The 12352-nt window shown below is 46.2% G+C and overlaps 1 protein-coding gene across 1 annotated transcript in view; it reads right to left on the bottom strand.

The window, feature by feature from the left end:
• The window catches only part of ChAT (Choline acetyltransferase), a 33475-nt gene that overhangs the window by 6737 nt on the left and 14386 nt on the right, over positions 1-12352 (bottom strand). Inside the window, exons 3-6 of the mRNA XM_025305349.1 lie at positions 2370-2542; positions 1465-1645; positions 1084-1258; positions 136-365 (exon numbers count right to left, since the gene is read on the bottom strand). Coding sequence (XP_025161134.1) covers positions 136-365; positions 1084-1258; positions 1465-1645; positions 2370-2542 — 759 coding nt within the window. The remainder of the gene's footprint in view (positions 1-135; positions 366-1083; positions 1259-1464; positions 1646-2369; positions 2543-12352) is intronic.

Below are 12352 nucleotides of genomic sequence, written 5' to 3'. Positions count from 1 at the left end.
AGTTGGAAGGAATCTCGCTATTCGGGAGAGGCTGTTCGCGCGTTCGATATCGCAATCGATATCGATCGGTGCAAGGCGGTATCGAGTCGGTCGCTGATCGGAAGTGTCATTGGTCATTGGAATTTGGTGGCTTACCTTGCCGAGGAAAGGTTGAAGAGTCTTGTCGTACCAACGATTCGCGGCCAGGTGTCTGGATCCTCCACCGTGAAGGGCGTGATGTAAGACGTTCGCGTAATCTCGATCGCCGATCCAACGGTCCTCCTTCCTCATGGGGTTGTTGAATGTGGTTGGCAGCACGTCGTCGTCGATGCACACGATGCACAGGGAGCGCTCCAGTAGTTCCAGATTGTGTCGGTTACCTTCATCTACGAGTCATTTCGTCTCGTTTTCTAATGCCGATGATTATCGGCATCGATGTGTGTATTCGATGTATTATGACAAGGATCTCTATTGTGAATCCAAAGTATAGCTGTATACCCGCAACCTACCAACTTTAATTAGCCGCCACGAGTCCCGTCCATGTATTCGCGCGCTATTCATTATGAGATTCGTCCAAACGGGACGTCGCGATATATTCTTACTGGAACAACCGACGAGCACAATTTCCGTTGTCTCGTCCGACGACGTCTTTCTGCCGTTAATTAATCAGCGCGAATGCAGGTAGTCGTTAGCTCGTTACCGCGGCCGTTTATTCGATTTGCAAGGCGTAGGTTGTAGGTAGGTTGTCGTCGAGCAAGATCGGGTTAGGGAGTTAATGGGAATATTGCGAATATTGGAGAAGCGGAGAGAACACGACCGCGTGGGTAATTACGACGACGACGACGACGGCGACGACGGCAGCGACGACGGCGACGACGGCGACGACGACGACGACAACGACGACGACGACGAGGGTCGTACAAAGACGCACGCGGCCTATTTTTGCAGGTGATCCGACTATCCGCTTTTCGCGAAGCGAATCGTCGATAGACCTATAGATTCAATCAAAATCGAATTCCATTCAATTCAATTGTATTCAACTCGATATGGATTCTTTGTTGGATCAGGTGCTTGTGACAGGACATTCTTCGACAATATACGCACTTTTAATCAGTTCCTCTCGCGCTTTCGCCCAGACTGGTCGCTTTGCGGTCGTGAGAATTCCAACCGGTGGGGTCCTAGGATCCGCTTTGGTTTCCATAATCATCAGTAACTGCTGGACTAGTTCAGCCTCCGTGATTCGGTCTCGGTCCGACGCTCTCACCGGTACGCTGTAAAACTGGAGAAAACACATAATGAGATATGTTTCGATACGATCGAAGATTGTATGGCCAGAATGCCGGCCGGCGCGGAATGTTGGAATTTACGCAACCTTTTCTTTCACATTATGACCCAGCTATACTTTTATATTGTCAGAGATGCTCATTTACTTGTGGTACAATTTCGTTCTAAATACAAAGAAAAGAACAATCACACCTCCGTTACCTGATTATGGTGCGCAACGACAATGTGATCGCCGGAGGCTGCTCTGTCAAGGATAATTTGCTCGTCGCTGTTCACCCCGGGTCGCCGATAAATCCGCAACATTTGGTAATGTTGCGCCATGCAGAGCCGTTGCATGCTCTTACCGTCCTTAGACTTGACGCGTTCGACTTCCAATTCGCACCTGACCGAAAGATACGAAAAGATTTTGCTTCTGACACGTTCCTCTCTTTGTGGCTTTTATCTCGAAGCGAGCGGAAGCGATCGATCTTCCGCACGGAGAGCGGGAACGCTCTCGTCGTTCCCGAATACCGTTTTCTCTTTTACTCGAGGTAACACGACCTACGCTCGCTATTAAGAAAACTGGCGGCGGTGGTCTTTGCGGTGGAATTTGCATTAGTTCTTGAGTCGAAAGAAAGGAGCACTCGACGCAGCCCTGGCTTATTCCCGCGGCCGGATACGGGATACCGAGGATCCTTTGAGTCGCTCTCTCCACGCGCGGCAGCGCGCCCGTTCCTTCTCTCACAGCTCCCGCCGTTCCTCTTTATGCTCACTTTCTATGGATCTTACAGCGCCCGGATTTCCTCGCAGACGTACGCCCTCTCTAAATTGATTTTAGTGCGGCTTCTTTTTGTCCCTCACGTCCCCGACGACGACAATGACGATGAGTCGTAATGTCTCGGCACGTCTTGTCTTGTCGAACACGGTTGCCTCATGGTACATTTCCCGCGCCCCCTCTCCCATCTCGAATTTACGTATCGTCCGAAATGAACAAAGCGGCAAAGAAATTACGCACAAATTGTGCGAGCGACCTTTGCGACCAGTTGGGAGAGTGTTTAAAGCCGAAAATGCATTTCGGATTATCGTTCGGAGTATCGGCATAAATGACAAACTCTCAATTGTCTCACCTGTCTAATTTTTCTTGATAATTCAGAAGCTCGATGAGAAATCGTGCGAGGAATACCGCGGATTCCCGCTGGTTTGTAAATCGCTTCGTTTTTACAACTACGCCGGGATTGCTGTTAATTGGCAAAGCCAACGGGACGGACAGGTACATGTCATTTAGCCACCATTCTGTCGCCTGCAAGCAATATCAATTAATATATTATATTAAATTGTTTATGGAATACATCTTGTAACACATATACTCTAGGTATGTATGCGCGTGTATGTGCGCGGTGAGTGATTATTAAATGTAAATTATTTAATGATGAACGTGGAAATTGTTAATTACACACGTTATTACCTAGTATATAAAGTGTTGATAAAATTACGGATTCGTAATATAAAGATGACAGTGATTACACTCTATAATACTGGATGAAGCCATGCATAACATCCGAATATAAGTATATTACGCAATAATTGGACAATAGTTACGTAATCCGTGCTAATTTTTCGGGATAATTGCGCGACGTCATGTGAAAAGAAAAAAAAATATATATATATATATATATATATAGGAGATGGCTAACACGTTAGAAATGAAAGAAATTGCAAAAAGGAAAGAAAAGTAAGAAAAAGATACGTGACGGAAGTCAGCCGAACTTATCGATGGTCGATGTAAGTATGATCATTTTGCGATAACGATTTGCAACAAGAAAGTAATACCGATACACCGAGTGTGAGTTTAAAACTTCCTGGAAAGTCTAATGATAAATTGCTCATTAGCGTAGAGTTCTCGCAGTCACGTAGTTTTTTTTCGAATCGATAAGAAGTTAGGTGATGATGATATGCGATGTATATAATAATATATCGGGATATGTCTCTGTAAATTATCTCTGTAAATTACTTTATCGTCAAATGTGCGATTTAACTTCTCTGTCACTTTAACGTTGGTTTTTTTTCTTAATTATGCGTAATCTGTTATACACAGCTCGACGCCACTTTAACGTTACGACGTCGTTTCTCACACACTCGATGGGGATTATCCCCGACGTGTCATTAAATACGGATTAAACAATGGATTTTGTTCGTTGCTGCCTCCATTGTCACGCACGTTGCGTGGTAAAATCGTTAAAAGGGGAAAAGTATGAAGAGTCGAGACTCCCGTATTCTTACGTTAGCAGTTAGTGTCCTTCCGGTTTTTTCCGATACTTTGTTTAAACTTTTTATTATCATACATACAAGATGAAATTTTGGAAATTTGAAAGTTGAGTATGAGATTGTAGTAATTGAAGGGAGATAAAGAACAGAGCTATTTAAATCATAAAATATCTTTAACATCTGACAGGGCGCACTGTTATCGTGCGCGCTAATGTGTGCGTCGAGAACGCATGATCGCGCCTACGAGGCTGCGTTTTGCGATTTATTCATGTTTCGTGATGTCTGACAACATCGTCTACTTATTTTACATTCTTCGAAGATCGCGGACGGATCGCGGACTTTCTCGCAAACTTCTCGACGGGAGACAGTCGAGAAAGACATCAATCTTACCGTCGCTAGTCAAAGAGCGCATGAATAAAACGTGATAAAACCTGCGTCCCGTGACTGGCTGTCAATTGGATCATGCTTGGCATCATCGCCAGCCACGTCGTCGCTAATCGGAACGTGTCAATTGGCACGTGTCAGGATGTGCCCGTACGAATTTTAATTCGTTCGCACGGGTAACCGTATCATCCCTCGAAGCGTAGTTTCTTTCTTTTTTCTCTCCCGTCTGATTCTGGGGCAGTGTGACGAGCACCGTCCGAGCTCGTGTATATATATATATATATTTCACGAAGTCCGTCTCCGACAATGGTCGATACAATGGCTACAAATTTGCTTTCGAGAATCGTCTATAGATAGAACTTACAAGCTCGACTCGCCGTTTATTCGCGGACTAGGCTATATTTGATCGGAGATGACACAGTTCTCACGTTTTGAGCTTTTTCAGAATGCACTGAATCGAACCGCACCTCGTCATTTACGTTACAATATTTTGGTACAGATGCGATAGCGAGTCTAACCGCGCGAAAAATTTGTTTGGGTAAAACTCTCTCTCACTCGTAAAGATGGGGATCGGCGAAAATTACGCGATTAAAGATTGCGGTAAGGTCGCGAGGATGTCATGTCTATCGAATAATTGAGATGTACGGATTCGTGTACTCGGATGCACTTCGAATTACTCGCCGTAATCGCGCGCGCCCGAGCGTGCGATATGTGTAGAATTATATTTTTGTAAGATGCCTCAAACTCCAATTTTCTGTTGATTAGGAAACTGCGATCCACGAAGGAATTAATGATTCGTAATTGTTGTGACATTTGAGTATTCCACATCGGTATTGCGTGACTATCGATTACACGAACTGTTTGCTGCGATGGTACCGCTCGTTCGTTCAATTCGAAACAACGGTGTTTCTTGGACAGTCCATGCAATGTCTAGCGTTAGTCAGTGTTAGTCAGTCAAAGAAGAGTTTCATTACAGTTTGCATGTATTACTTAATGCAATGTAATACTGAAGTTTCGCTTCCGTAAGCAACTTCTAAAGCGAACTAAAAAGTATTTTACACCTAGTAAAGCGAAACAACAAGTCCGCGGTGGCGTCCGCTTTCTATTTTTTTTTTTTTTCTTCAAATGCGATATCGTCCAACGCTATTCTTTGGCTCCGATGAACATCTCCGTTGCATAAAGCGGAATCCGAGTTACGCAAATGCCGCGTGAGATGCGCGCTTAACGCTTAAATACGCGACACGAACGCAAATCGGTCGGCGGAATCGCGTAGCTAGGTCGTGCGGGAGTTTGCGCTCCCTGCAGATCCTGGATGGAAGACTTACCCGACCTTACCCAGAGAGAGATCGGTGGCTTTGATCACCGATGGCGAAGCCGGTCGACCTGTTTGGGAGCGACCGAATATATATTTCGACACATGGTGTCGTCGCCGCGGTGTGTGTGTGTGTGTGTGCGTGCTTGTGCGTGTTGCTCGCGCGTTACTTGCGTCACAAACGAGATGCACACGTGCAATGCTGCGCAACGCGTGCACGCGCATACGGTGCATACGAGGGATGTACCGAGCACTTTTGTTTGCTTTTTTACAAATTATATCATTATAACAATCGTGACGATGTACAATTGTCCCTTTCCTTTGAGGATTAAGTAACTTCTACTGTTAACTTCTATTTATCCATATGCTATTTGCGTTTTCTTCAACGCCCCACGCCTTTATCTTTATTACGTATAAATTGCGTTAGTAAATAAGTTAGATATGATTCGCGTATAATAACCGCCGTTTAACTAATTACCCCAACAACGTAACTGCTGCGTGTTCGGAAAGACAGTCGTGACGTTATTAATCGTGTTGCGTCACATGGAGGCCGTGTACGCGTGTATGTGTAATTAGTACTCTCTCGCGAGGATAATGCGGTAATAAGTATTCCATTGATACCATCGAGTCTGAGTTTAATTTGTTTGACGATAACGATCATTCGCACGTCTCGGAGATGTGTGAAAGTAGACTTGAAAGAGCGTTTACGATCTCTCTTTCTCTCTCTCTCTCTCTCTCTCTGTCTCGCGAAATCATGCGAAAACAATTATCAGATGCTCGAGTAATTGTACTTGCGCTTTACAAACTTTCTAATACACACATTTTTTTTTATTTAAAGTCTCTGTTCTTGCAAACGTGGTGATGCATTCGAAATTGAACATTTGACAAAGAGCACAGTGGTGAGCTGAGGCCGGCGGCCGGAATATAATTTTTTCAAAAAGGAATATTTCAGCCTATTTTCTCGAAAATTCGGACGCTCGAGCGAATATATTTCGTATTTGGTCGAATGATAATTTCATCAATGTTTCTTATTAATCGCTGCATGTATCGATTGTTAAAGCACAGTATTATTAAAAAAAAAAAAAGAAACAAAAAAACCTTCAAGACTGACGACGCGCGCGAATGAAGCGATAGTTTAATTTAAACTCGCGGCGCGCAGAATGGATGCTTGCGAAACCGCTATTTGAAGCATCGTGAGCAGAGCAACGCGATGCACACGCCGTTCTCCATGGCCTAATGAGACACCGGCGCACGTGATCGGTACATTAGAGCATTCATGCGGAATATAGATTGCCCGCCGCTAAGCGTCCAATACCGTGTGCCTGCGCTCCTCCGCAATAGCGATACGCGAAATCTTAACGAGCGCGAGCAGAATTGCGAGAGAGAAGACCCGTGTCGTCGTTCTCGATGAGGAAACAGCTGGCGCAATAACGTAACATCTCGACGCATTCGATGGATGATCGCGCGCTGTGTTCGCTCGCTTCGTTTCTCGTTGCTGCGTTGATGTGTGACGACGTGTTCCCCAGGCTTGTCGGAAAATCTGCCGAAATTCAGACGAAGAGATATCTTTCTTCTCTCACTTCTCTCAATTGTTCATAATGAAGAAATTAATTGCCGTCTGGCTAACGAGACTCTGTTTGGAGGGAGGTGGGATAAGCTAGCACCTTTATTATTATGAAATGCGTTAAATCGTGACGGATTCTAAAGTTGAAGGAAATGGGATTCATTAGATTTTTTAACGGTTTAACGTTAATTGCCCTAACGGCCTCCAATCAACCCTGCCGATTCACTTATCTTCAGCGGGTCGTTACCAACACTTACGCTCTTTTCCTTGTATCAATATTATTAATCGTCGCCACGTCGTCGTCGTGCGCGCGCGCGCGCGCACGCGAGGGGACGCACGGGGTATAATCGAGTAATTCTCGCGGAGAATTCGGTTTCATCCCGGGGACGCGAGAGGTTGGGGAAGGATTTGTCTCGCCGTAGCGAGAATGACGGATGACGGTGACGAGGCTAATTTTGCGGTCGTTCCGGTTACCGCGAACTTTCGTCCTTCGTCACAGTCGCAGTTACTCGCGATTCTCAAGGGCCACCTTTGCCTCTCTTTACCACCCTTGTGTCTTATCGCAATCGCAATCGTGCCGGCGACCGCGTTATCAGCGTGATAAGCAGGGTCAGGGTTGCGCGCAGTTTGTACACCCGAGGGTTCTCGCAGTGCGCGCGGTGCGTTCCGCATCGCACATCCCCGTTTGGTGTCCGCCGAGCTCGAAGCGCTTCGGGAGACATCAACCCCATCGCTTCAAGTTTGGCATTCGGCGGTGTTGGGTTACGGAGATTTCAACAGAGAAGCCGGAACACGACGAGGCGAGTGAGTTGCTATCGAGAGCTCGAATTCTCTCGATACGCCTCCTCATCCTTTCGCCTCCGCGCCCTCCTCCTCGTAACGGCGCAAACGCGGTGTTATCGATCACTCGCGGTGGTACGGCCGCTCGCGTACGTTCAACATGTGTGTGTGTGTGTGTGTGTGTCCGGACGTCCGATGTATGTGTGTGTGCGCGCGCGCGCGTAACACATAGATATTGACAGATATATCACGTCATTATCATCATTTCTTCTTTCGTACACGTTAATTGTCGCAGGGCAATCTCTCTGCCATTTTCTCAATGTCTCGAAAGCGAATTCGAAAGCGGTTCTCCGAGCGTGTTAGTGATTGAAATGAGCGATCGAAACATAATCATTTTTTCAGCCAGGTACTTCTTGCACGTATGAAATATTTCATGTAATATATACTTTGAAGCGCGAAAGGAGGTTTCGTTTCGGTATCCTTGCGCTTTGATATCGCAGAGTGTGTACAAGAAATTCAGTCGAGTCCAACGCCGGGGTACTCACCCTCGCGCACCCTCGTGTTACGAAACTGCTCGTATTTCAGACAATTCGCTGCTGTACGGCGTATCGAGTTTCCCGTTTAATGCGATACTTGATTAGCCACGGTGAAAACATGTCAGCTTAGGTCACGAAAGCGAGCTTACGCTCGCTCAATCGAGCCGATTCGCCGTGTCTTCGGTTCGACGCAGGTCCGCGAGCAGGTAGCAGTGAAACCTCCGTCCTCCTCGACATTCGTGATTAGCGGGCAATGTGAATGGATGGAAGGAGCGAGAAAATGTGATCCTACCCGATCGAGATTCTATCGAGATACGCAACGCGTGCGTTTTATATATGTCGGCTCTCTTTTATTTAGATCGCTGTGCTTATTGCGCACTTGTCGTTGAATATGATCAATGAAGGCACACACACATACACACACAGAGAGGGAGAGAGAGAGAGAGAGAGAGAGAGAGAGGGAGAGAAAAAATATCAAGCTGCTGCATTTGGTTTTTCTAAATACGCTATGAGAACGTAAAATTCGTGTCTATAAAATTTTCATCACGGAATCGAGCTAGAACGACATACGAAGTCGCATGCTTAGAAACAAAGAGTCACAAGTGTGTCAAGGCAAACGATATTGCGACTGAATTGCAGACGTAACTTCTAAGAATGTCTATCGCGATTGTATCTTTGGACTTTTGCAAGTTTGAAGTTTCTGGAGTTCTGCTCGTAGCGAGCAGACTTTAATTTGTTTCCAATTTTCCGACATACTCGATGTAGGTATGATATCGTCTTACATTGCAATTGAAACTCGCGAGGAAATTGGATATTCAGCTGTGCGTTAGCGCGCTCATCAAACGTGAGCGTATTTCGTTTCGCGAAGCGTCGCAACGCGTCGTTGCGATTGCGCAAATGCGAAACGTTCGAAACGTTTCGACGTGTACGTGTCTAATACAATCCATAGTACGTATAAATAATGCTGATTTTATTGCGAGAGTTGCACTCTCGTGAAGCTCGCAAATGGCACGGAGAAGATAGCCCGCTGACAATTTTACCAGTTAATTACGTTGTGTCGCACCTGCTCTGTCTCCGTTGCATCCTCTTAGCGAACGATATTCATTCTAAACTGCTTGTTTATCGCTTAACCAAACGACATCGATAACGCGTTCGTTGCTGTTGTTCGATCGCAATTACATGTTGCACGACGAATGTTCTATCTCCCACAGCGAATTACCTTTCGTCTTTTATATATACCTTCTTCCGACATTGTGTCGATATTATCATATCGGAACAATGTCGCCATGATTTTCATTCTACTCGATTTTTTATTTAATAACTTTGCAACAAAGTCGATCGGCAATGTCGACCTTTACGGCGTTCGCCGCCAATGTTTGAAATTATACAATTGCGAAAGTAATATTCGATTCTGCTTCAATATTCTATATAATCGGTTCTATATAATTGGTACATAATATTTTAGCGCCGGTATCGCACACACCGTTTGGACAGCGTCTCACGTCCAACACGAATGTATTGATTATTATTTCATCGCTGAGAGAGCGCAGGATCGATTTCGACGGTAGAAATAGGAAGCCGGATCGCGGAGACCTCGACGAGGAGACTTCGACGGGCCGCGCGGCGCGGTGGAAACGGGATCAAGAAGTTCTCCGCCTTCTTGCGGGACTTAACTAAGCGTATGTCCTCAATCTCGATAAGCCCCCCGCGACTTCTAAAGATCTCGAATTAATTCTCTCTCTCTCTCTCTCTCTCTCTCTCGCCTTCTCTCGTCCGGCACTCTTCTCTCGTCTGAGGGGAAAAGAATACGCGCGCGCGCGAGAAAAAGCCCGCAAGGTTGGTAGTTGATAGAGTATGGTAGGTGGCTTAGCAGATGTATTCGGAGAAACTTCCACTCTCACAGTTTGCGGTCGCGAAAGTTCGCGCTCGATCTCGCGCGGCCAGGTGCGCGCGCGATCGGTTCCATTCGCGGACGCCGCTATGGAGATATAAGAGCGATGTCTTAGCTCGCGGTGGCGCGCTCGGTCGGTCGATGCGACGAATCGATCCGGCTCTTTAAGCGGGTCATAACCTCTAGCAAGTCCAGCCTTTGGGACGAGGTCGCGGTGACCCAAATCGAGAGTCTTACCTCGCCTTACCTGTCTGCCAGGTCGCGTGCGCTGTTGCCTCCGGTTGCCCTCCGGTCTACTATCCCGCAATCGTTACCTTGGATTCTGCGCACTCTCGTCGGACCGTTCAGCGAGGACGCTTTTACGAGGCGAGCCTGCACCGACAGAGCCTGACGCGCATCGTCACGCTAAATTTTCCCCCATGCTCATGCCCTCTCTGCTTCGGGTCAATCTGTTCTTTCACCTCCTCGCACGGAGGGTCGCACGCGTTTTCGCGCGAGATAACGACACGTTGCTCGGCTTGCCTCGGCTTCGCGAGGCTGCTGAGGCTTGGGACGCGTTGAAATTACCGTCATTTAGTTATTACCGTATGTGTACGCGCGTTGTTCGTTGTCATTTGTTTCCGATTAAAGTATTCCGCCCTGTTCGCCCTTTCATACCTGATGAAAGTTACAACGCCGCGACGTATCTTACCCGTAGTCTAAACTTTCTCAAAGGTTCGTCGGATAATTGATTCATTAGCACCGGCAACAGACTTCGATTTCGAAAGCAGGCCGTCACAACAATGTTGCGAAAAGATTCTTATATGCGAGCAAATTAAATAACGCTGCCTATAGACTATATTTAGTTGCGCGAGATCTAGTTGCGAGATCGGATCAGCCGTATTCTCTTCGAGTCAAGAATTTCTTTTTAGCTACTTTCAAATCTCTTTCTGCACTTCTTATATCATATTCATTCAAGCTACTACACGTAAGAAAATATCATTTTCCAACAATTTCGCGTTTTAACCTGGTCTGGTTTTTCAACGACTGGAAGTAATTGTGAAGAGAGGAGCGGCAGGAAAGAATTTGCACTTGTTACGTGTGATTGTTACTGACACGTTAAATGCACATCTGCAATATCCTTTTTCTTTCTTTTCCTCATTTTTCCTGGCTAAGGGTCTACAAGCTCGCGCAAAGGTACGCAGACCGCCTGCATCGTAAGTAACTTCTTGCATCGATCCATCTGACCTGCCTGCTTGCCGTCTCTCGTCCCTTTTGCATACACGCGTTCGCGTTCGCGGGGTAACTTCCTTGCTGACTGTATTCTCTGCGCAAATTTGTTTCTCGAACTGCGTCTCGTAATCATGGAAAAGTACGAGTCGAAATTTAGATCGACTGGAATAATCGCGATGTTACTTTTTATTAAAATTATATTCTCTCTCTCTCTCTCGCTCTCTCGCTCTCTCTCTCCCTCCCCCTCTCCCTCTCCCTCTCCCTCTCCCTCTCTCTCTCGTGCCTTACGGATTACCGATACTGATTTTTATTCCTTACTCGCGGCAGCTCCGCGCCGCGACGTGATAAGGGCAGCCAATCTTGTATAAGCTGAGCAGCTCGTCAACCCATTCCGAAAATTTCATTTTGGTCTTGTCTCTGGTGCGTGTCGAAGCTCGGAAAGCATTCGATGTGCACGTCGAGGACCCTCCTTCGACGTGCGCAACGGGAAGGGACTGTCGAGACTGGATAGAATTAAAGGTTAATCCCGCGGGGTGTATCTAGCCGGTGAAGGAGATAGAGAGGAAGGGAGGGAGAGAGAGAGAGACAGAGAGAGAGAGAGAGAGAGAGAGAGAGAGAGAGAGAGAGACAGAGAGAGAGAGAGAGAGAGAGATTGCTTTCCCTCCCCTGTCGTGTTTCTGCTGCTTTGTCTTCCTTTCCGTGAGGAGGAGGGTTTTGTTTTTCACGGAGCCTGAAGGATACCATAAATATTTGCACTTTTAAGTGCTTCTGGAATATAAGAGCAGGTCGCGTCGCGAGACGACTCGCAGCTTAACATGACTTATTATTTGTACTCTCATAGTTTATAGTTTTGTTGAGTTTTTGGTAAGCTTTTGCGACATATTTGCGATGATTCGTCGGAAGCAAAAAGTGTCAATTTTCTGATATACTTATAGATAGACTTTTTCGTTCTTACCATTTCGAATTTGTAGATTCTAACATTCTTGACTCGTTAATATTTCAAATCGTTGCATTCATCGAAGACAATTACGTTTGCGACGTAATTGTCAGATGAAAATTGCGCAACGAAAGTTTAGCTGTAAAAAATTAAATGAGGAGTGGGGAACGTTCACGAGAAGCGCGACTAACGAGTACAGCGAAGGACGAAACGAATAGGACAAACCGCG

The sequence above is a fragment of the Harpegnathos saltator genome, unplaced genomic scaffold (genome assembly GCF_003227715.2).
Source record: "Harpegnathos saltator strain DR-91 unplaced genomic scaffold, Hsal_v8.6 scaffold694, whole genome shotgun sequence".
Taxonomy (NCBI): domain Eukaryota; kingdom Metazoa; phylum Arthropoda; class Insecta; order Hymenoptera; family Formicidae; genus Harpegnathos; species Harpegnathos saltator.
Note: the sequence above shows the minus strand (reverse complement) of the source record. Positions and strands in the feature narration are given on the sequence as shown.